We start from the raw sequence: 24,793 nt of genomic DNA, 5'->3' as shown, positions 1-24,793 counted from the left end.
TCCCTGCCACCCTAGACACGATGGCCAGGGAGGGGTCAGGTATGGAAGGTGGTTGGCTGCAGAGCCCTCCCTGCCTGCTGCGGGGGGATGCAGGTGGTCCAACACCATCCTGGGCCTGGTCAGCCCTGGTGCCAGCCTCAGCACAGTAGCAAGGAGTCCCCCAGGAGAGCCAGGAACCTCCATGGGAGGTGGGTGGGGGTGAGGCCCCACCATTCTGTGCCCACCCCAGCCCCAGAGGGAGCTGCTGGCACTGTCCCCTCTTGAGCAGCAGTGCTTCTCCCGGACTCTAGGGAAGTAGCCATCAAGAGGCCCAAGAGACAATGGCTCCCTCCACGCAGACCCCACACTCAGGCTCCCATTATCGCCCAGGCCCAGGTGGTGCTGCCCAGCCCTGTCGGGTCCCCATCAGGCTCAGGACCTCCTTGTCCCACCCTGGAGGGGGTGGCTGATGGAGAGCTGAGTGTGGGGGGTGCCAGGGGAGGGGGCCTGGGAGAAGTGTTTCATCTCTGATGCCAGATGGTGGCACCAGGCGAGGAGGCGCCGAGCTAGGTGCCATCCTGAGCACATGGCACATTTTAACTCCTTCAGGCCTCATGACAGCCTCGCCATCACATGCATTTTACAGCAGGGAAAATTGAGGCCTGAGGGTCCCTGCGCCCACTGTGCTTCTACCCCAAGGACAGGTTGATGCAGGGGAGGCTAATGACAGCAGTGACGGAGGTCACTCCTAGCTAGAGAGAGGCCAACGTGCCCCTGGCCTGCAAGCTTCATGACTCAGTGCAGAGCCAGCACTTGGGGCTGCTGGGCCAGAACCCCAAGGGCCATCTCCTCATGCTGAATTCCCTGCTGACCTCCAGATTGTCCAACCCCCACCCCTGAGGCCATCTGGACACTGGCAGCTGCTGCTAACCCACAGGCCCCTCTGTGGAGTCCCTGTTGGCCTGGCCTTGAGTTCCTACCCGTGGAGGAACTCTGGCTTTGAGATCAGGTGTGGCTTCCTCCAGGAAGCATCTGGGCTCCTGGGGATTGGGAGAGTGGCCAGGGGTGATTCAGTCCTCCACAGCAGGCAGGAAAGTGGACACCCACCCTGGGCTGTTCTCAGGCCCCTCTCCCCACACTGGGCCCACAGCCCAGCCACCCTGGGCTTCTAGCACAAGGATAAAGAAGGCTCCAGCAGCTCTCGCCTGGAAGACACTGATACCTCCTGTCCCCAGCAGTTCAGGGAGGGAGGGGTTGCTGGGGGCTGCTGGCCCATGGCTGTTATTGACCGGGTCAGGGTGGGGATGGAGAGGGCCAGGCCCTGCCATCTGAGGGGTGCAGGTGGGATGTGCCCCAGCTGCAGCATGGCCTTCTCCCAACCCCAGCCTGTCCTAACCCTCAGTGACCCCACACCCTAGAGTCAGAGCTGTGTTCTGTCCTCTGCGGAATCCAGTGGAGCCTGGACACAGCTGCCCCCCTCCGTGTTGGGGTCACCCTCGGCTGTCCCATGTCAGGGTTCCCTCATCTGCCCCCTTGTACAGTGGTTCCTAGAGATCACTCTCACAGGCATCAGATGCATGGCTCAAGGTCAGCGCCAGTGCCCCTGGTGCAGTGCCCACTGTCCAGCCCACACTGGCCACCCTGGCTGGCTGCAGTGGAGGCTGAGGTAACAGGAGCCTCACTCCTTCAGGCCCCCACTCCCCTCGACACAGGCTGGCCGCTGGGCTGGGACGCATGGGCTGCCTGACTTGTGCTAAAAATGGAATCCCAGACTTTCCGGGTTTAATAATACAATCCTGACCCCCTAGGGCCCTCCCCATTTTCTGGGAACACCTGAAACATCTTCCACGGGAAAAATCGGCCACATGAACTCAGGCATCCAGGAGCCCAAGGTCTGATGCCCAGGGAGGGAAGGGCTTGCCAAGGCTCTTCCCCCAGTGCCCAGCACCCCTGCCAGCATCCCACAGTACAGTGGAGGAGATGCTATTGGGTGTCCATTGGGAGCCAGCCCCAGGGGCACAATGTACAGCAGCACTTTCTTTTTTTTTTTTTTTTTTTTTTTTTGAGACGGAGTCTCGCTCTGTCACCCAGGCTGGAGTGCAGTGGCGCAATCTCGGCTCACTGCAAGCTCCGCCTCCCGGGTTCACGCCATTCTCCTGCCTCAGCCTCTCCAAGTAGCTGGGACTACAGGCGCCCGCCACCACGCCCGGCTAATTTTTTTGTATTTTTAGTAGAGACGGGGTTTCACCATGGTCTCGATCTCCTGACCTCGTGATCCGCCCACCTCGGCCTCCCAAAGTGCTGGGATTACAAGCGTGAGCCACCGCGCCCGGCCTACAGCAGCACTTTCTTGTCGCCATGGCTATGCTGCAGCCATGAGTGACCAGGGCTGTTTCTGTCCAGGAGACACGCTGTCCTGCCCCGTACACTCCCCTCCGCTCTCCCTGCCCACCCTACTCCGGCCTGGCATGGGGACCCCGAGCCACAGTGGCTCAGCCACCAGCTCCACCAGCTGCCTGCCCAAACGGATGCTCCCCAGGCCACCCAGACCCGAGGAACTCGAGAGAGCTCGTCTCCTGGCCTTTCAACCACCCCTCAGCCTCCCTCCACCCTGCCCTGCACTTGGGGAGTCTCTGTGACCCATCCCCCACACAAGGAACTCACAGGAACGCCCCTCTCTTTTCGGGGACAGCTCTGCTGGCATCAGGGAGCACTGAGGGAAGCACATGGGGAGGGGGACTGGGGTCTCCCATGACTGTGCCCCAGCAGCCCCCCTCCACCTTCCGCCACAGGGGATGCTCCCAGACACTTCTGAGCTGCCACGGGTGCCCATTTCACAGGTAGGGAAACCAAGTCTCAGATCCAGGGAGCTGCAGTATGTGTGCATCCACCCGTCTTTCTCCACAAGCCCCAGGAGCTCAGGCGCAACCATGGGGAGCCCCTGCCCTGCCTGCCCCCACCCTGCCACAGGCCCACAGGCTGCCCCTGGGGATGTGGCTGCCCACCTGAGAAGCTGTGTCCTCATCACCAGGTCTGAGCCATGCAGAGCTGGTTCCAGTGGCTGCAGGCACCACAACCGCAGAGCTGGAAGAAGCAAGGATCCTCCCCAAGAGTCTGCAGAGGGAGCGCATTTCTGCCCACACCTTGATTTTGGACTGGTGGCCTCCAGAACTGTGAGGGAATAAATTCCTGTAAGCCATCATTACAGCAGCCCCCGGACACTAATATAGCTCAATCCCTCCAGGCTCCTCTCTCTGTTTGTCATTGTCTAGGTTTTTCTGAGAGAGGATCCGGCTCTGTCCCTCAGACTGAAGTGCACTGGCACAATCATAGTTCACCGTAACCTCCATCCCCTGGGCTCAAGGCATCCTCTTGCCTCAGCCTCCCCCATAGCCGGGACTACACGCAGTGTTGCCATGCCTGGCCAACTTTTAAATTAGGTAACCCTTCCCAATAACTTTCACGATTAGTTAACATCTTCTACATTCCTGTTTATTTCCCCTTTTTAATACAAACACATGCCCATTAAATAAGCAAAATAGGAAAAAAATTTAATCACCCAAAGGCCTACCATCTACTTACCGGAGAGACAATAATGGCACAGGGATATACTGCCAAATTACACTAACTTTTAGTAATTCAAAGCAATAGAAAAATCTCCAGTTTTCAATTTATTCTCCTTAGATTTCTAATCAAGAAAACCTATTTTCTATACTAAAGCAAATATACACAAAAGGAAAAGACACATTTATGAAGCAAAGGGATGAACTGGAGTCCTAATGTTATGATAGGCTGGTAGTCATTTATTTGTCATCACTGAGGTATTTTCAGAAAATAGCCATGGTTCCCAGAACTTTAACAATCACAATGATCCACTCTTAGCTACTTTAAAGTCAGATAAGAAGACATCTATCCCTTAACTAGTTGTTATACACTATATGTGAATAAAACCACATAATTTAAATTTCCTCAATTAATTCTCACAGACAGTACCCAACCTCACATCACCACGATCTTTGACACAAATGTCAATGTTTTATTGTAAATCGTGACAAACTATCTGCATAGAATACTCATGATTTACAATTTGAGATTGTCAACCCAGCCAGTAACCTGTGTAGCACTGAATTCAAATACCAGAAAAAGGACCCAGATTCGCTCACCACCTAGCAGAGCTCAAGTGAGCTACACAGCCCGGCAGGGAATGGGGAGTAATTAAAATGTTGTAAGCAGGTAGTACTACAGTCAGATGAGTTTTTGACAGGTTATTCTAAAAGCACTGAGAAAAGAAAACTGTTGTAGTATTCCAGATAAGATCATTTGGTCTGTAAAACGACAGCGTCAAGGATATAGAAAAGAACAATCAAGGAATTTCAGAGGGTAAACTGGATGTGATTATATAGTACCACATCAAGTGATCATCAGGCTCAAAGAGGGCACAGGGGAGCAGGAGGCTGCATTCCCCAGGTACTCTCTTTCCCAGGCTTGCCCAGCAGTCCTGGCAACTGACATATATACATATATATATACACACACACATATATATACACACACATATGTATGTGTATATATATATGCTTGTTCTTTGCCATCTGATCACACTAGAAATGCCTGAAAATAAACCAGTTGTGGTATTAGTACAAACACTGTGACTAATGTCCTGAGGACCCCTTTGATTGATCTCATTATCCCTGCTTTCTAATCTAACCTCCATCTCCTGGGCTCAAGCCATCCTCTTGCCTCAGCCTCCCCCATAGCTGGGACTACAGGCAGTGTTGCCATGTATTAAATACTAAATCTGAAAAGTAAGTGAGAAAAGATTTAAAGAATGGCAAAAAGAGGCAGGGAGAGAGATTTTAGGATGTTACTGCTGTGTAGTTAAGAGATAAAAAATAAATGTCTTCCTCCAGTGTGGCGATTCCTCAAGGATCTAGAACTAGAAACACCATTTGACCCAGCCATCCCATTACTGGGTATATACCCAAAGGATTATAAATCATGCTGCTATAAAGACACATGCACACGTATGTTTATTGCGGCACTATTCACAATAGCAAAGACTTGGAACCAACCCAAATGTCCATCAATGACAGACTGGATTAAGAAAATGTGGCACATAAACACCATGGAATACTATGCAGCCATAAAAAAGGATGAGTTCATGCCCTTTGTAGGGACATGGATGAAGCTGGAAACCATCATTCTCAGCAAACTATCGCAAGGACAGAAAACCAAACACCACATGTTCTCACTCATAGGTGGGAATTGAACAATGAGAACACTTGGACACAGGAAAGGGAACATCACACACTGGGGCCTGTCGTGGGGTGGGGGGAGGGGGGAGGGATAGCATTAGGAAATATTCCTAATGTAAATGATGAGTTAATGGGTGCAGCACACCAACATGGCACATGTATACATATGTAACAAACCTGCACATTGTGCACATGTACCCTAGAACTAAAAGTATAATAAAAATAAAAAATAAAAAAAAATGTCTTCCTCAAGTTTACCATCAAAAAGTGCTATACATGATTTGCAAGTATTTTCTTCCATCTTGTGGGTTGTCTTTTCACTTTCTTGATGGTGTCCTTTGAAGTGCAAAAATGTTTAATTTTGATGAAGTCCAATTCATCAATTTTTATTCTTGTTGCTGCTCTCATATTTAAGAAAACTTTGCCAAATCCAAGGTCATGACAATTTATTCCTATGTTTGCGTCCCAGGATTTTATAGTTTTAGTCCTTACATTTATGTGGATTGGCTCAAAATGGATCCATTTGATCCATTTTTTTTGTATTCATAGTTTTTGTATATGGTGTTAGGTAAAGGTCCTACTCCAGGTTTTGCATGTGTTTACATATCTAGTTGTCCCTGTGCCAGTTTTCAAACTTCTTTCCCTACTGAATAATCTTGGCACCCTTGTCAAAAATCAGTTGGTTATAGATGTATGGGTTCATTTCTGACTCTCAATTCTATCCCACTGGTCTATACATCTATCCTTCTGCCAGTATTATACTGTCCTTGTTACCATTGTCTTGCAGGAAGTTTTAAAGTCAGTAAGTATGAGTTCTCCTACTTTGTTCCTCATTTTCAAAAGATTATTTCGGCTATTCTTAGTCCCTTGCAATTCCATATGAATTTGAGAGTCAGCTTGTCGATTTTACAAAGAACTCATCTGGGATTCTGACAGGGATGAAGTTAAATCTGTAAATGAGTTTAGGGAGGACCACCATCTTAACAATGTTAAGCCTTCGGTCCGTGATCATGGGATACTTTTACATTTATTTAGATCTTTCATTTCTTTCAACAATGTTTTATAGTTTTCAGAGTACAAGTTTTACACTTCTTAAATTTATTACTAAGTATTTTATTCTTGTTGATGCTATGACAAATGAAGTTGCCTTCTTCATTTTCTGATTGTTCATTGTAAGTATGTTAAGTTAAAGTGTGTCAAATACCATTGATTTTTGTATAATGATCTTGTATCCTGCAACCCTGATGAACACAAGGGATTTGTATCTAGAATACATAAGGAACAATTACAATTCAGTAATAGAATTGTATAGGATAGAATTCCCGGGCCAGGAAGGGCGGGAGTCAGGCCCTAAAAGGAAAGGCGGGCAGCGGCCATCGAAGAGCCGGTTTCAGGCAAGTGAGGGTCGGCCCGGAGGACGGGCGTGGCCGGGGGCTCCTCCCTGCCGGCCGTCACCGCCTCCCGCCCCGGGCCGTCCCTGCGCAGCTCTGGCCAGTGCCAAAGAACAACGTGTCACTTCCCGGCGGCCGGGGGAGGGGGCGGCGGCCGGGGGAGGGGGCAGCGGGCCGGGAGCCCTGGTGCCTGAGCCTGTGGGCCGCCGGGCCTCCTCGGGTCAGGCTGCGGTGGCATTTCGTGGCGACGAACCGGCGCCCACCCAGCCCGCGGGGCCTGCATAATCCGGCCCTGCCCTCCCCACCCTCACCCAGCAGCCCGGCAGGGCCGGGCGAGGCACTCGTGGGCCGGGGATCGGGGCCCTAGCGGGCCGGCCCGGGCTCAGGCCGCGGGTCCAAGGGGCCGGGACGGCGGCTCAGGGTGGCCGGTCCCGGCCCGGATGGCTGCGGATGCGGGGGGAGGGGGTGGGGGACCCTTTTTTTTTTTTAACCAGTTTTGGAAAGCTTTGTGGATATTATGGATATTAACATTTTATCTGTCAAAGGCATTGAGAAGGTTTCTTTCCCCAGTCTATTTCACCCTTCAGCTTTGTTTTTTGAATTTATTTGTCAGAAAAAAATTTACAGATATTTTAGGTTGTCAAAGAAGTACGTTGGAAAAAATCCTAGAGATTTCTATCTTGGTTTAAAAGCCTTTCTTTGGCCGGGCGCAGTGGCTTATGCCTGTAATCCCAGCACTTTGGGAGGCCCAGGCGGGCGGATCACGAGGTCAGGAGATCAAGACCATCCTGGCTAACATGGTGAAACCTCATCTCTACTAAAAATACAAAAATTAGCCAGGCCAGGCGTGGTGGCGGGCGCCTGTAGTCCCACCTACTCGGGGAGGCTGAGGCAGAAGAATGGCGTGAAACCGGGAGGCAGAGCTTGCATTGAGTGGAGATCGTGCCACTGCACTCCAGCCTGGGCGACAGAGCGAGACTCCATCAAAAAAAAAAAAAAAAGCCTTTCTTTGTCCCAAGTTAATTTAAAAATACATTCTTCTAAATTCTCATTCAAGATACATACTGGTTTTTGTTTTATGTTTAATACATTTTATCCAATTATTTGGGGGTTATGTAGGGACTAGGAGTCCACATTCTCTACTTCCAGGAAAATAGCCAGTTGTGCCAGGACCATTTACTAAATAAACTTTTGCAGTTTCATAGCTTTAGTTAATTTCTCTATGGATAGTTTATCTTTTTCCTCTTAGTTTGTTTGTTTTGAGACAGAGTCTCGCTCTGTGGCCAGGCTGGAGTGCAGTGGCCCGATCTCCACTCACTGCAACCTCTGCCTCCGAGGTTGAAGCAATTCTCCTGCCTCAGCCTCCCAAGTAGCTGGGACTAGAGGCACATGCCACCATGCCCAGCTAATTTTTGTACTTTTAGTAGAGACGGAGTTTCAGCATGTTGGCCAGGATGATCTCGCTCTTTTGACCTCGTGATCCACCCACCTCGGCCTCCCAAAGTGCTGGAATTACAGGCATGAGCCACCACGCCCGGCCTATCTTTTTCCTCTTAATGTGTGTGATTCTTGCTGCTCATTTTTTGTCATATGTTGCAAATATTTTCTTCTCACCTATCAATTGTCTTTTAACTTTGTGGTGTGTTGTTTTTACTTTGATGTAGTTACATCATTCTTTCTTGTATATCATTTGTTCTGTGTATTTTGGTCCCATTTAAGGTCAAAATATGATCCCCCGTATCTTTTTTAACAGCTTTATATTTTAATGCTTACTTCTATAATCCATCTGGAATCTACTTTAGGGTCAAGCTTTATTTATTTTCCCAAATGACTAGCTAATTACCTTCACACCAGTCATTCTTTCCCACTGATTTGAAACAGCTTGTCTTTTTTATTTTATTTTATTTATTTATTTTTTTGAGGCGGAGTCTCGCTCTGTTGCCAGGCTGGAGTACAGTGGCATGATCTCAGCTCACTGCAACCTCCGCCTCCTGAGTTCTAGCGATTCTCCTGCCTCAGCCTCCCAAATAGCTGGGACCACAGATGCACGCCACCTCGCCCAGCTAAGTTTTGTATTTTTAGTAGAGATGGGGTTTCAACATGTTGGCCAGGATGGTCTCCATCTCTTGACCTCGTGATCCACCTGCCTCAGCCTCCCAAAGTGCTGGGATTACAGGCTTGAGCCACTGCGCCCAGCCAGCTTGTCTTCTTTTTAAAACGTGCCTATTAACATGGCCTTATGGCTTTTCTTCTTTTGATGTGTTAATGGATCCACCTCCCAGTTGCTGGAGCCCATCTGCCCACAGCCCTCCTCCCTGAATGCTCCCAGGTTCCCAGTGGAGCCAGATCTGCAGAGTGAAGTCCTCAGGAATCCTTGAAAATGGAAAGAACAATTGGATTTCTCCTGAGACAGAAGCCACCATTTAAATTGGAAAGGCAGTCAGTCAGCAGGGCATGAGAAACCAAGAGGAAGGCGTTCTCAGATCACTCAGGCAGAGCCCAGCTAATGGTCTTTGTGGACCCTGCCGGTGGAAGGGTTACCAAGGCATCATTCCACCAATGCCTTCAAACAGTTGATAAGTAGCCTCTGAGAATGAAACAGGAGTCCCAGCCTCTCCCCTAGTTCCCTGTTCTTGGCTTTGATATACAGGGACCCACAGTCTCAGCTTTAAGAACACGTACAAAGGGCAAATCGATCTTTCCATGAGCATCCACCACGTGCATCAGACGAATGAGGTCAGGATTGAAGGCGCTGCCTCTCAGCTCTGCTTCCAGCAAGGCCTTCTCCTTCTAGGTGTGTAATCTTGAGACTACATGGGGCAAACTCACTAAATCAAGGTATTCAAAAGATATTTCAAAGTGAGGATTTCAGTTTGGATCTATGATATATAAGTTTTAGATGAAGTATCTAAGAAAGCATTAAGAGCCCATTGATTAGAATCAGAATTCTTCCCAGAACAAAGAAAATCTTTGTTCCTTTTTGAGAAGGTGAAAATTTTTTGGTTGTGTAATAAGATTTTGCTGCATCTGCTAAAGCTGCCAAGCCATGCTAGACTGAGGAACGATGTTGCGTACAGAATAACACCCAAGTTGAAATGTGCCTGTGGGTTGTACGCCCCACCCTGCCCAAGCTAAACTGGGAAAAGAGAGCCTTGCTTCCTCCAGGGCCTTGCCTGGTCCCACCCCCGACACTGCCTCCCCCTAACCTAATGAATTACTGTAATAGATTTTTCCGTGTTGAATCATTCTTGAATTTCTAGGTTAAGCCTGACTTTCTCCTGATGCACCTTTGCTTTAAATACTTCTGGATTTGATTTGATTTGTCAATCTTTCATGAATGTCTTTCTTAGCCTCCAGGTCCATAGATATTCAGAGCAATTCTTCCTAAAACAAAATGAGATTTCAGACGCATAAGCCACCCCCTCCCCAGCTTTAACATAATTTGGACAAGTGACGAGTCATTTAACCAGCGTACACCAGTTAGTCCCTAGAATAGATTAAAACATTTCCCCAAAAACTGAAAATGCAAGGTTAAGAGGTTTAGAAAAGTAGTTAATTTCTAAATATTGACTCTGTTTAGTTTCTGGCTTTAACAATAAGTGACCCCATTTTCCATTCAAACTGATTGGTCATCCAAGTTATAGACTCTTAAGATAGGCTCAATCAGAAATTTCAGAATTTAATTGCCATGAGATTTCTAACTCAAGTTTATCCAAAATAAGACACAAATACTCTTCTAAGATATTAAGTTGGAAATTTATATGTGTTTGAGGGAGGTAATCACTACAGGATAAGACACTAGGTTCAAATTTCAAGCCAACCAAGACAATTTTTTTTTTTTAGATGGACTCTCACTCTGTCACCCAAGCTGGAGTGCAATGGCACGATCTCGGCTCACTGCAAGCTCTGCCTCCCAGGTTCACGCCATTCTCCTGCCTCAGCCTCCCGAGTAGCTGGGACTACAGGTGCCCACCACCACGCCCGGCTAATTTTTTGTATTTTTAGTAGAGAGGGGGTTTCACCGTGTTAGCCAGGATGGTCTCCATCTCCTGACCTCGTGATCCGCTAACCTTGGCCTCCCAAAGTGCTGGGATTACAGGCGTGAGCCACCGCGCCCAGCTGACAAATTCTTAACTAATCTATGTACTCTTTGCCCACAAGCATGCAGCCGCCAATTATGTAGGTTGACAGAATTGTAACCATATTTGCCACTGTTTCTGACAGAAGACAAGCCAAAGTCGCTCTTTCCACATGTGGGTTTTTATTTCTAGTCCTTCACATTGACCACAGAATCGCCTGTGGCTTCCAAACCTGTCGTAAGCAGTTTGTTGTTGCTCTTCTGTATGTGATTAGGTGGATTTACCTTTTATATACTCATTGCTACTATCTCTGTTTATCATTCATTTAGGATCCTTAGACAAGGTGCAAGACAAACAGAAGAGGGCATGTGGGGTCAAACTCGCTAGCTACCTGCCTGATTTTTCTGCACACAGGTGAGATATTCCTGCACATCCTCTGGTGACCCCAAAATGAGGGGGACTCGCTGGTGAATTGCCTCGGGCTTCACGTCCAGTACAGGCTGGGTCCCCGTGGTTGCCAAGCCTCCTGCCTGCTCAATGATGTAGGCCACAGGATTGCATTCATACAGGAGCCGGAGCTGTGGAGGAACAGAGAGGCAGGTGAGTAAACTCTGCAAGTGGCCAAATGTCCGAACCATGCCCCTAAAGCTGGGGGAGGAGTTTGTACTGCGGCGCTTCCATCTGGCTAGTATGAGTGCACCATGCACCTCACAAGAGTGGGCCCAAGCTTTAGAGCCTACAGCAGGCCAGATGCATCAGATGGCACTCATCCAGAAGCCTTGGGGGCCCCTCTGGCCAGGTGACTGAGTCATGTATCTACCCATCTTGTGATCCTTGTGCTTATGAGAGACCTGCCTCTTGACTTGGAGATATGAGATCTAGGCATCTATTTCTTGGTTCAACAAGTAGCAAACTGATGCTGCAGGCCTGGGTGGAAGCCTTTATATGTTAGACCTCCAGGCTGGTAAAGAGTCAACCTTGGATGGGACAGTAAGGTCACCTTGACCATGCCGGCTTGTCTCTCTGGGGACAGCCATAGTGGCTGGGATTGTGTGGAAGAACTCCACATCTTAAGCTTTGACTTTTCTAACTAGTTTGCTGGTGTTTCAATGGTCTTGTCTTTTGACCCTTAGACTAAGTGAAATCCCATCGTTTGCACTCCCATAGCGTCCTGTACTTCCCCTCTCATAACACTCATCACACTGAGGCCTCTTTAATGCCTGGCTTCCTCCCTAGGCTGCTGTCCATCCTAGTTGGTCACTGTACTATCTGTATTCTCAGTAGTGCCGACACAGAGAAAGTGTTGGCTCTGGCCTGTAATCTCAGGATTTTGGGAGGCCGAGGCAAAAGGATCGCTTGAGTCCAGGAATTTGAGACCCCATTTGAGATAGTGAGACCCCATCTCTACAAAAAAATTAAAAATTAACCAGGTGTGGTAGCGCACACCTGTGATACCAGCTATTCAGGAAGCTGAAGTGGGAGGATCAACTGAGCCCCGGAGTTCAAGGCTGCAGTGAGCTATGATCACGCTACTGCCCTCTAGTCTAGGTGACAGAGCAAGAGCCTGTCTCAAAAACGAAGAAAGTGTTCAAGCAAGGCCACTGTGTTTCCTGCACGAGGGGTCCCAGCCGAGGGCAGAAATTGGGTTGAAATCAGCCTGTGCCCTGCTTGCCAGTCTCTGCACAAGACCCAGGGCTGAGCCTGTTCAGAGGAAGGAAGACCTTCTCTAACCTTCCTGCAGGCACGTGAGAACTGGCAGGAGGCTGCCTGTGTCCTGTGAGTACGCAGTGAATTGAAATGAATGGGGTTGGATTGAATGGACTTTTTAGGTCTATTTCTGTGATGATGTCATGACACCCCCAGCCTGACTCACGACACACACCCCCATCACCTTAGATTCAGGGTGTTGTTCTGGCCAGAGGCCCTGCTTCTGTGCATAACTCAGTATCATCTTCTCCTTTCTCCCCATCAGTGCAACCTGCGTAACTTCCCAAAAGTTCATTCTCCATTATCACCTTACAAAATGGTTGACCCAGCTGTGTGCAGCCTTTCCTTACCATTCTTTTCTTCCAGTCCATTTTGGTGATATGTTTAAACTATTTTGAGATACAGTCATATATTATGGTAAATTTTTTCTATTTTTCTATTATATATTGATATGTTATATCATATTATATATTTACATATCATATGTTATTATATATTTATATATAATGTTATTGTATATTTTTTCTATTGTATATATTATATATATTAGGGAGAGGAACACGATACCTTTGGTCTAAGCTGGAGATCCAGGCATTCAAGAAAAAGTAAGTGAAGACTCCATGGAGGTATTTAGTGCCATTTTGGTCAGACAGTGTAAGGTGCCCTCACCCTAGACCTCTGGCTCTTAAAGTAGTGGGTGCCCAGAGGTTGTAAAAAAGTTGTGGTGCATGCGGGCTGTCTGGGGGCAGATAGTTCTGTCCCTCATTACTCACAGGAGGGACACTGGAGGCCACGCTGTCCAGGACAGTCTAGCCAAGGAGACCCTCACCTTGACAGCTTATAGCGCTCAGCATTTTTCTCCCCTTTTATGTGCGGGATTTGGGATATCAGACAATAAAGTCTCAGATTGTAATCAATTACCCTGTTGATTCAACTACTTTAACCAAAAAAAGCTCAGCATTAGTACATAATGTGCTTGTCTTGGAGCCAAGCTACTTTTGCTCTGACCTCAGATGCCCCTGTTGTAGGAAATTTAATACCAAAATGCCCAGGACTTCATGGCACCTTGGCCTGCAGGCCATGTGACATGTGACCTGTACTTTTTTTTTTTTTTTTTGAGATGGAGTCTCGCTCTGTCACCCAGGCTGGAGTGCAGTGGCGTGATCTCGGCTCACGGCAAGCTCCGCCTCCCGGGTTCATGCCATTCTCCTGCCTCAGCCTCCTGAGTAGCTGGGACTACAGGGGCGTGCCAACATGCCTGGCTAATTTTTTTTTTTTATTTTTGGTAGAGACGGGGTTTCACATTGTTAGCCAAGATGGTCTCAATCTCCTGACCTCGTGATCCACCCGCCTCAGCCTCCCAAAGGGCTAGGATTACAGGCATGAGCCACTGCACCCGGCCATGACCTGCACTTTCTCTGCAATTAAATCTACACAGCTATACAGATGCAGGCACGCACAGGATAGGAGTGTGCACATGCATATACAGACACACACACAGAGACGTCGGCACAGGGACCATGACAGCAGAAACGCAGAGATTAGGATCCAACAGAACTTTCAGTATGGATGGTGGTTATGCGCAGCAAACGCAGATCTATCTATGGAGTGACATGTGCTTACAGGATATGAGTATGTGATCCCATGTGGGTATTTTCTGACTCATTTACGATCATTTGAATAATCAGTAATAACTGATCTTTATGTTCTCCCCAACGTAACTGAGTAAGTGACCAGAGTGGTTCTAAGAATTTCCATGACTTGGCCGGGTGCAGTGACTCACGCCTGTAATCCCAACACTTTGGAAGGCCGAGGTGGGCAGATCACAAGGTCAGGAGATCGAGACCATCCTGTCTAACACGGTGAAATCCCGTCTCTACTAAAAATACAAAAAATTAGCCGGGCATGATGGCGGGCGCCTGTAGTCCCAGCTACTCTGAGGCTGAGGCAGGAGAATGCTGTGAACCTGGGAGGCGGAGCTTGCAGTGAGCCGAGATGGCACCACTGCACTCCAGCTTGGGTGACAGAGGGAGACTCCATCTCAAAAAAAAAAAAAAAAAAGAATGTCCATGTCTTCTACTTGCCTCACTTAGTCCTCCATGGCACTTAGCTTTCCTTCAGCACCTCTTCTGCAGGCTTACCGGTGTTCTTAGTTCAGTGGGTGAATACACCTGGGCTAAGCACTCACATGAAGAGAAACACCTGATACACCAACCTATTAAAATCTCTCTGGCTTCATGTGCTGTGTTAGATCTCTCAGCGTGGCTTTGATTCTTAGCATTCGAATAATTCAAATCTCAAGGTGACTCTGAGAGTCAGAAAAATGTGTCGCTGGTTGTTGGTGTGTCAGAGAAAGCAGAGGCCTTTATTTGATTTTACTACTTACCTGCGATTTCTGTGATCGGCTAAAATTCAGATGCATTTTTATGGGAGGTTCTATGCAAGATAGCTGGATCATAAGGTTCTCACTTGATAACACAAGTATTTTGAGTTTTGCATCATTAAGTTGCAATTAGACCTTCCAGGAACTACCTTTCCAGATACATTGGCTGAGTTCTGAGTAGAAGTTCTTATTCTGGGGTTTAGAAATTCTCTAGGGGATACTTGGGCGGACTTCAGGGCATCAGTGAACTCCCTCAACGTGTAATGTGTATGTAATGTGTACGTTTACATGCATTTGTTCTGGGAAGTGTGTTGATAAGTTTTATTAGGCTCCCTATAGGGTCCATGATCCCAAATCAGCTGGTGCTGAAGCTAAAAGTCAGGTGCAGCCTGTGGAAAGTGAGACAAACAGCTGGCTCATGGTGAATGGTGGGTGTGAGGCCGGAGGGAGTAAGACCAGTGAGAATCACCAGTCACATAACGTCAGCCTGTCCGCCTTCTTCTTCAAACCTCCCACAGCCTGGAGACTCACTCAAGGAAAACAGAGCTCATTTTTCCTCCCCTGCCCATCCCCACACAGACATGCCATGAAGCAGTGCAGTAGCCAAACAGCAGGCATGAGGGGAGCGAGCTCCCCCGCCTCCCTGACCGGATGCACAGCCAGTGGACAAGGGAGAATTACCTTGCCCTTAGGGCTCTTCTGGTTGGCTGGGTACAGGAAGATTCCTCCATAGACCAGGGTGCGGTGCACGTCAGCCACCATGGAGCCCACATACCTGGCTCCATACGGAGCACTGCCATCCTAGAAGACAGAAAGCGAAGAGACAAGATCCAGTGGCTTTCAGGATTAGCCAGCACCTGCTCGTGGTCACAAGTCCAGTTGGTGTGACCTCTGCCTTCTTGAACCCCTATCCTACACCCACTAGTGTAGGAATTGAAAAGATTATATAATTGTGCATTTCATTCATTATGAGCTCCTCAAACCTTATCATGTGACTGGACTTACCAAATGTATGACTGCTTAAAGTATGAGACAATATCCTGCAGCAATCTTAAAAGAGCCGCTAAATAAACCAAAAGAAAAAGGAAGTCACCCATCCCACATGCAGTGCCACCTGTAGGCTCAAAATAAAGGAATGGAAGCCAAACATATAGAAAAAAGAAAAAAGCAGGGGCTGCAATCCTAATTTCAGACAAAATAGACTTTAAACCAATAAAGTTCAAAAAAGACAAAGAAGGACATTACATAATGGTAAAGGGCTCAATTCAACAAGAAGACCTAACTATCCTAAATAATATGCACCTAACACAGGGGCACCCAGATTCATAAAGCAAGTCCTTAGAGACCTTCAAAGAGACTTAGACCCCCCCACAATAATAATGGGAGACTTCAACACCTCACTGACAGTAATCACTGAAGCAGAAAATTAACGAAGATACTCAAGACCTCAAATCAACACTAGACCAAATGGATCTGTTAGACATCTATAGAACTCTCCACCCAAAACCAGCAAAATATACATTCTTCTCATCACACACAGCACATACAGTAAAATTGAACACACAATCAGACATAAATCCTCAGCAAATGCAAAAGAACTGAACTCATACCAACCACTCTCCAACCACAGCTCAATAAAAATTGAAATCAAGACTAAGAAAATCACTCAAACCATGCAATTACATGAAAATTAAACTACTTGCTCCTGAATGACTTTTGGATAAATAATGAAATTAAGGCAGAAATAAAGAGATTCTTTAAAGCTGATGAGAACAAAGATAAAATAACCAGAATTTCTGGGACACAGGTAAGGCAGTGTTAAGAGGAAAATTTATAGCACTAAATGCCCACATCAAAAAGTTAAAAAGATCTCAAATTAACAAGCTAATAGCGCAACCAAAAGAACTAGAGAAGTAAGAGCAAACCAGCCCCAAAGCTAGCAAAAGACAAGAAATAATCAAAATCGGAGTTGAACTGAAGGAGATTCACATACACACACACACACACACACACACACACACAATTCATGACTGGGCACTGTGGCTCATGCCTTTAATCCCAGCACTTTGGGAGGCCGAGGAAGATGGGTCACCTGAGGTCAGGAGTTCCAGACCAGCCTGGCCAACATGGTGAAACCCCGTCTCCACTAAAAATACAAAAATTAGCTGGGTATGGTGGCAGTCACTTGTAATCCCAGCTACTTGGAGGCTGAGGCAGGAGAACCACTTGGACCCGGGAGACAGAGATCGCAGTGAGCCAAAATCGTGCCACTGCACTCTAGCCTGAGCAATAGAGCAAGACTCCATCTCAAAAAAAAAAAAAATTCAGGCCGGGCGCAGTGGCTCACGCCTGTAATCCCAGCACTTTGGGAGGCCAAAGCAAGTGGATCACCTGAGGTCAGGAGTTCGAGAACAGCCTGACCAACACGGTGAAACTCCATCTCTACTAAAAATACAAAAATTAGCCAGGCGTGGTGGTGTGCCCCTGTAATCCAAGCTATTTGGGAGGCTGAGGCAGGAGAATTGCTTGAACCCGGGAGGCAGAGGTTGCAGTGAGCCAAGATATTGTGCCACTGCACTCTAGCCTAGGTGACAGAGTGAGACTCCATCTCAAAAAGGAAAAAAAAAATTCAAAATATCAGTGAATCTAGGAGTTTGTTTTTTGAAAAAAAAAACTAATAAGATAGACTGCTCACTAGATTAATAAAGAAAAATAGAGACAATCCAAATAAATTCAACTAGAAATAACAAAGGGGATACTACCACTGACACCACAGAAATACAAACCATCAGAGACTACTGTGAACACCTCTATGTACACACACTAGAAAATCTAGAAGAAATGGACAAATTCCTGGACACATACACTCTCCTGACACAACCAGGAAGAAACTGAATCCCTGAACAGACCAATAACAAACTACAAAATTAAATCAGTAAAGATAGCCTATCAACCAAAAAAAGCCTATGACCAGAGAGATTCACAGCCGAATTCTACCAGATCTATAAAGAAGAACTGATAACATTTCCACTGAAACTGTTCCAAAAAAATTAAAGAGGAAAGACTCCTCCCCAACTCATTCTATGAGGTCAGCATCATTCTGATACCAAAACCCAGTAGACACACAATAAAAAAAAATTCAGGCCAATATCCTTGATGAATATTGATGCAAAAATTCTCATCAAAATACACAGCAGCAGCACATTATAAAGCTTATCCACCACAATCAAGTAGGCTTTATCCCTGGGATGCAAGGTTGGTTCAACATATGCAAATCAATAAATGTGATTCATCACGTAAAATGAACTAAAGACAAAAACCACTTGATGGTCTCAATAGATGCAGAAAAAGGCTTTCAATAAAATTCAACACCTCTTTCATGTTACAAACTCTCAACAAACTAGGTATTGAATGAACATATCTCAAAATAATAAGATCCATCTATGACAAACCCACAGCCAACATTATACTGAATGGGCAAGAGCTGGAAGCACTCCCCTTGCAAACTGGCACATGAAAAGGATGCCCTCTCTCATCACTCCTATTCGCATAGTATTGGAAGTTCTGGCCAGGACAATCAGGCAACAGAAATAAATAAAGGGCATCCAAATAGGAAGACAGGAAGTCAAACTATCCCTCTTTGCAGATGACACGATTCTATAGCTAGAAAACCCCATAGTATTGGTCCAAAAGCTCCTTAAGCTGATAAACAACTTCAGCAGAGTTTCAAGATACAAAATGAACATACAAAAAAATTATTAGCATCCCTATACACCCAAAACAGCCAGGCCAAAAGCCAAATCAAGAACATAATCCCTTTCACAATTGTCACAAAAATAATAAAATCCCTAGGAATAGAGCTAGCCAGGGAGGTAAAAGATCTCTACAATGAGAGCTACAAAACATTGCTGAAAGAAATCAAAGATGACACAAACAAATGGAAAAACATTCCATGCTCATTGATATAAAGAATCAATATTGTTAAAATGGGCATACTACTCAAAGCAATTTACAGATTCAGTGCTATTCTTATCAAACTACAAATGACATTTTTCACAGAACTAGAAAAAAACTATTTTAAAATTCATATGGAACCATAAAGAGACAGAATAGCCAAGGCAATCCTAAGCAAAAAGAACAAAGCTGGAGGCATCACATTACTTGACTTCAAACTATGCTACAGGGCTACAATAACCAAAGCAGCATGGCACCGGTACAAAAACAGACAAATAGACCAATGGAACAGAATAGAGAATCCAGAAATAAGGCCATACACCTACAACCATTTGACCTTTGACAAAGCTGACAAAAACAAGCAATGAGGAAATGACTTCCTAGTCAATAAATGGTGCTGGGATAACTAGCTAGCCATATGCAGAAGGTTGAAACTGGACCACTTCCTTACACCATATACAAAAATTAACTCAAGATGGATTAAAAACTTAATGTGAAACCCAAAACCATAAAAACCCTGGAAGACAACCTAGGCAATACCATTTTGGATGTAGGCATGGGCAAAGATTTCATGACAAAGACACTAAAAGCAATTGCAACAAAAGCAAAAATTGCCAAATGAGATTTAATTAAACTAAAGAGCTTCTGCACAGCAAAAGAAACTGTCAATAGAGTAAACAGACAACCCAAAGAATGGGAGAAAATTTCTGCAAACTATACATCTGAGAAAGATCTAATATCCAGCACCTATAAGGAACTTAAATATGTAAGAAAAAAACCATTAAAAAATGGGCAAAGGACATGAACAGACACTTTTCAAAAGAAGACATATTCAGCCTGGCCAATTTGGTGAAACCCCATCTCTACTAAAAATACAAAAATTAGCCAAGCATGGTGGCGTGTGCCTGTAGTCCCAGCTACTTGGGAGGCTGAGGCAGAAGAATCGCTTGAACCTGGGAGGTGGAGGTTGCAGTGAGCCGAGATTGCGCCACTGCACTCCAACACAGGTGACAGAGAGTGACTCCATCTCAAAAAAGAAGAAGACATACATGCAGCCAAAAAGCATATGAAAAAAGCTCAGTATCACTGATTGTTAGAGAAATGCAAATGAAAACCCAAATGAGATACCATCTCACACCAGTCAGAATGACAATTATTAAAAAATCAAAATATAACAGATACTGGCGAGGTTGCAGAGAAAAGGGAATGTTTATGCGTTGTTGGTGGGAGTGTAAATCAGTTCAACCATTGTGGAAAGCAGCGTAATGATCTCTCAAACAGCTAAAAGCAGCCATCCCATTTGACCCAGTCATCCCATTACTGGGTATATACCCAAAGGAATAGAAATCATTCTATTGTAAAGACACATGCACATGTATGTTCACTGCAACACTATTCACAATAGCAAAGATATGGAATCAACCTAAATGCCCATCAGTGGTAGACTGGATAAAGAAATGTGCTACATATACACAATGGAATACTATGCAGCCATAAAGAAGAATGAGATCATGTTTTTGCAAGAACATGGGTGAAGCTGAAGGCCTAATTATCTTAAGTAAACTAACACAGAAATAGGAAACCAAATGCTACATGTTCTCACTTATAAGTAGGAGCTAAATGATGAGAACACATGGACACAAAGAGGGAAACAACAGACACTGGGGCCTACTTGAGGGTGGAGGGAGGGAGGAGGGGGAGGGGCAGAAAAGATAAGTATCGGATACCAGGTTTAGTACCTGGGAGACAAAACAATCTGTACAGCAAACCCCCATGACAGGAGTTTACTTATATAACAAACCTGCACAACTACGACTGAATCTAAAATAAAAGTGTAGAAAATAAAATAAAATTACACCTGCATCACAGGAATATGTTACAGTGTTCTAAACCACTGTAGGATGAATATAGTTAACAATAATATATGACATATTTTCAAAAAGCTAGAAGGAGGATATTGAATGTTCCCAACACAAAGAAATGATAAATGTTTGAGATGATGGATTTCCTAATTGTACTGATCTGATCACTATATATTATATATAATGAAACATCACTATGTATCCCATAAATATGTACAATTATTATATGTCAATTAAAAATAAAACAATGGACCTGGCATGGTAGTTCACGCCTGTATGTAATCCCAGCACTTTGGGAGGCTAAGGCAGGTGGATCACCTGTGGTCAGGCGTTCAAGACCAGCCTGACCAACATGGTGAAATCCCATCTCTACTAAAAATACAAAATATTAGCTGGGCATGGTGGCGGGAGCCTGTAATCCCAGCTACTCGGGAGGCTGAGGCAGGAGAATCACTTGAACCAGGGAGGCGGAGGTTGCAGTGAGCTGAGATTGCAACATTGCACTTCAGTCTTGGCAACAAGAGCGAAACTCCATCTCAAAATACAAATAAATACATACATAAACAAATAAAATAAAGTTAAATAAATAAATAAAATGACTATTTTAATGATTAGTCACCTCCTTCATAATTCATGGTCACCATCTTTTTTAATAACTCCAATTTTATAGCTCACACTTGGCACTGCACCAACAGGTGGAATTTGTGAAAAATGTAAGGAAATATTTCTGCTAATTAGGCAAGTCCAATGCTCTAACAATTGTCAAAAATGAAAATGAATGCAAAACAAATTATCAGACCCCTGAAGCAGTGTTTTCTCACTCATTTCCTCCCTCCACCCTCCCTTCCACAATAAGCAGATTCCTGAGAACAGCCTGATTCGTATTCCGCTTCCCTTCTAGATACGGAATTGGGTGCTCTGCAGCTGGGCTTCTGTCCGGTCCACACCCAGCAGGTGCACAGCTCATAAAGCAGGAACAGGAACCGGGCTGGAGGAGGCAGAAACTCCGCAGCCAGCAGGGAGGCTCTGTCTCCCTCCACATTAGGCAGCCCTGAACCATGCACCTGTGTGTGGGAGTGAGGCTTCTTCCCCACTTGATTGTTTCCAAGCAGGCTCACGTTGTGGTTAACGGCATGGGTTGACAGCCAGAATGCTTGGGTTAGAATCCTGGCTCAGCCACCTACCTTGGATAAGTAATGGAACTACTCTGTGCCTCAGCTTCCTCGTCTGTACCTGCCTCCAAGAGTTGTTATGAGATAAAAGGAGCTATTACACATAAAACACTAAAACAGGGCTTACCACATGTTAATCCCCCAATACATGTTAGCTATTATTATTATCACCTTGAAATATCCCCAAATCATAATTACAATGAACATCATTATAGTCTATTGTCTTCTAGTTGCATGCCGTGAAACCACATTGTAGGTAAACATTACCAAGTCTTCTTCTATTTTAGTTACTTAGCACTTTATCAGACCTAAGATGAAACACCTTGGCTTGACTTAACAGTGAAGACTGAAGTGAGGTTCCAGAATTCCACTTCACCAGAAATCCTACTTCTAGGAATGCCTTCATACCTTTGTTTTTTTTTTGAGACAGTCTTGCTCTGTAGCCCAGGCTGGAGGGCAGTGGTGCAATCTCAGTTCACTGCAACCTCCTCTGCCTCCCAGGTTCAAGTGATTTTCCTGCCTCGGCCTCCCGAGTAGCTGCGATTACAGGCACCTGCCAACCACACCCAGGTAATTTTTGTATTTTTAGTAGAGATGGTGTTTCCATGTTGGCCAGGCTGTTTTCGAACTCCAGACCTCAAGTGATCTGCCCACCTTGGCCTCCCAAAGTTCTGGGATTACAAGCGTGAGCCACCATGCATGCCCAGCCTTACTTCTAGGAATGCTTCTAAGGGAATTTTCAGATTAGCAAAGATGAGGTACAAAGGGGCTCACTGCAGCATTATTTATGGAGTGAAAAGCTGGACACAGCCTAAGTGTGGAACAACTTGAGAATGACTAAGTATGTTATGGTGCAGCAATGTGCTTTTGAAGAATTTTTAATGACTAGGAAATGCTCATGAAATAAGCAGAAAAGCAGGTTTAAAACTTTCCAGTTGAATTACATTTGGTAACTGTGTAAGCACATTTGCAGAAAACAAACCCTAGAGAAATGTCAAGATGTTGGGCCAGGTGCAGTCACTCACGCCTGTAATCCCAGCACTTTGGGAGGCCGACGTGAGAGGATCACGAAGTCAGGAGGTCAAGACCATCTTGGCCAACATGGTGAAACCCCGTCTCTACTAAAATACAAAAAATTAGCGGGATGTGGTGGCACGTGCCTGTAATCCCAGCTATTTGAGAGGCTGAAGCAGGGGAATCACTTGAACCCAGGAGGCGGAGGTTGCAGTGAGCTGAGATCGTGCCACTACACTCCAGCCTGGAGACAGAGCAAGACTCCATCTCAAAAAAAAAAAAAAAAAAAAAAAAAAAAATGTTCACAGTGGGGTTTTTGAGGGTGGAGTATCTTACACATGAATTTTGTTTACACTTTCTTATACTTTTTGTTGTCTTTACGTGATGTGTTACACAGGAACACAATTTTTATATTTGGGGAAAACACTAAGTCATAAAATCAAAACATTTAAATACAGAAAGAATCTTTCAGCAGACACACAGTGAACTATCAGGAACTAGAGATGGAACCCACATTCCTAAGCTCCTAGTTTTTTAGCCCAGAAGGACTTGACATAACAGAGACAGGTGTTTCTACTCTAACTTACCTTTGCTCTATAGAGAAAAGCTATGAGAAATCCCTCAGTTAAAGATATAGATAGATAGATAATAGATAGGTAGATAATAGATAGATGATAGATGATGATAGATAGATAGATAGATAGATAGATAGATAGATAGATGAGAGTGAGGGAGAGAGCGAGGGCGGGAGGGAGGGATAACTATAGATGCTCGTAACGTGGGGGAGGAGAGCAAGGGCCTCTGAAGGTGTAGGATACAATTTGTCCTTGACTAATTACGCCCATTCATTTTTACAACATTGGGAAAAACATCCTTGGCCCACATCTGCTTATTATGAGAGTGTTCTGAGAAAGCCACAGTTTTAGCAGAAAAAGCCCAGGAAAGTTCACCATAGAGTTCTTCTCCACCACATCAATGGTCCTGCTTAATCTTCTCATCAAACAATGGCAATTTTGCAACAGTTCTGATGGAAAATCACTATAATCCTGATTTAGCTCCTTTTGATTTCTTTTTGTTTCCTAATCTTAAAAAACCTTTAAAGGGCACTGTTGGGAACAGGCCCCCCAAAACCTGGCCATAAACTGGCCCCAAAACTGGCCATAAACAAAATCTCTGCAGCACTGTGACATGTTCATGATGGCCCTAACGCCCACGCTGGAAGGTTGTGGGTTTACCGGAATGAGGGCAAGGAACACCTGGCCCGCCCAGGGTGGAAAACCGCTTAAAGGCATTCTTAAGCCCCAAACAATAGCATGAACGATCTGTGCCTTAAGGACATGCTCCTGCTGCAGATAACTAGCCCAACCTATTCCTTTAATTTGACCCATCCCTTCCTTTCCCATAAGGGATACTTTTAGTTAATCGAATATTTATAGAAACAATGCTAATGACTGGCTTGCTGTTAATAAATACATGGGTAAATCTGTTTGGGGCTCTCAGCTCTGAAGGCTGTGAGACTCCTGATTTCCCACTTCACCCCTCTATATTTCTGTGTGTGTGTCTTTAATTCCTCTACCACTGCTGGTTTAGGGTCTCCTCCACCAAACTGGTCTTGGCAGGGCACCCATTTTTCTTCAGCAAATAACATTAAAAAGACTGCCTTAAGATTAAATTCCCAGTACCTCAGTTCATTACAGAGGGATTAAAGGGTTGGTATGAAGCCTTACAAAAGCATCTGAACTTGATGGAGCTTATGTTGAGAAATAAAGTTTATATTTTATGTTTCTAATCTCTTTTAATTTCATTTTTCCATGAACTTTTTAAAGGCCTCTCATATAATTATTTATTCTAAAAGCAAATGCAACTGAGTGAGTGAGTCTGTCGGTTGGAGCTTAGATTAAACAAATGACTTCGGAGAGGATCTGGCCTGAGCTCTGAATTTTGTAAATGTGATCCCTACCGTCTTTATAAAGAATTTATCCTGGAAAAACTCAAAT

General features: G+C 45.3%; 1 protein-coding gene across 1 annotated transcript in view; it reads right to left on the bottom strand.

Moving 5' to 3' along the window:
- Positions 1 to 10,869: 10,869 nt before the first annotated feature.
- FBP2 (fructose-bisphosphatase 2) overlaps positions 10,870 to 24,793 on the bottom strand; it is a 40,204-nt gene continuing 26,280 nt past the window's right edge. Inside the window, exons 6-7 of the mRNA XM_055271858.2 lie at positions 15,476 to 15,595; positions 10,870 to 11,282 (exon numbers count right to left, since the gene is read on the bottom strand). Of these exons, the coding sequence (XP_055127833.1) occupies positions 11,088 to 11,282; positions 15,476 to 15,595 (315 nt within the window). The 3' untranslated portion in view covers positions 10,870 to 11,087. The remainder of the gene's footprint in view (positions 11,283 to 15,475; positions 15,596 to 24,793) is intronic.

Source organism: Symphalangus syndactylus, chromosome 3 (assembly GCF_028878055.3).
Source record: "Symphalangus syndactylus isolate Jambi chromosome 3, NHGRI_mSymSyn1-v2.1_pri, whole genome shotgun sequence".
NCBI lineage: Eukaryota > Metazoa > Chordata > Mammalia > Primates > Hylobatidae > Symphalangus > Symphalangus syndactylus.
Note: the sequence above shows the minus strand (reverse complement) of the source record. Positions and strands in the feature narration are given on the sequence as shown.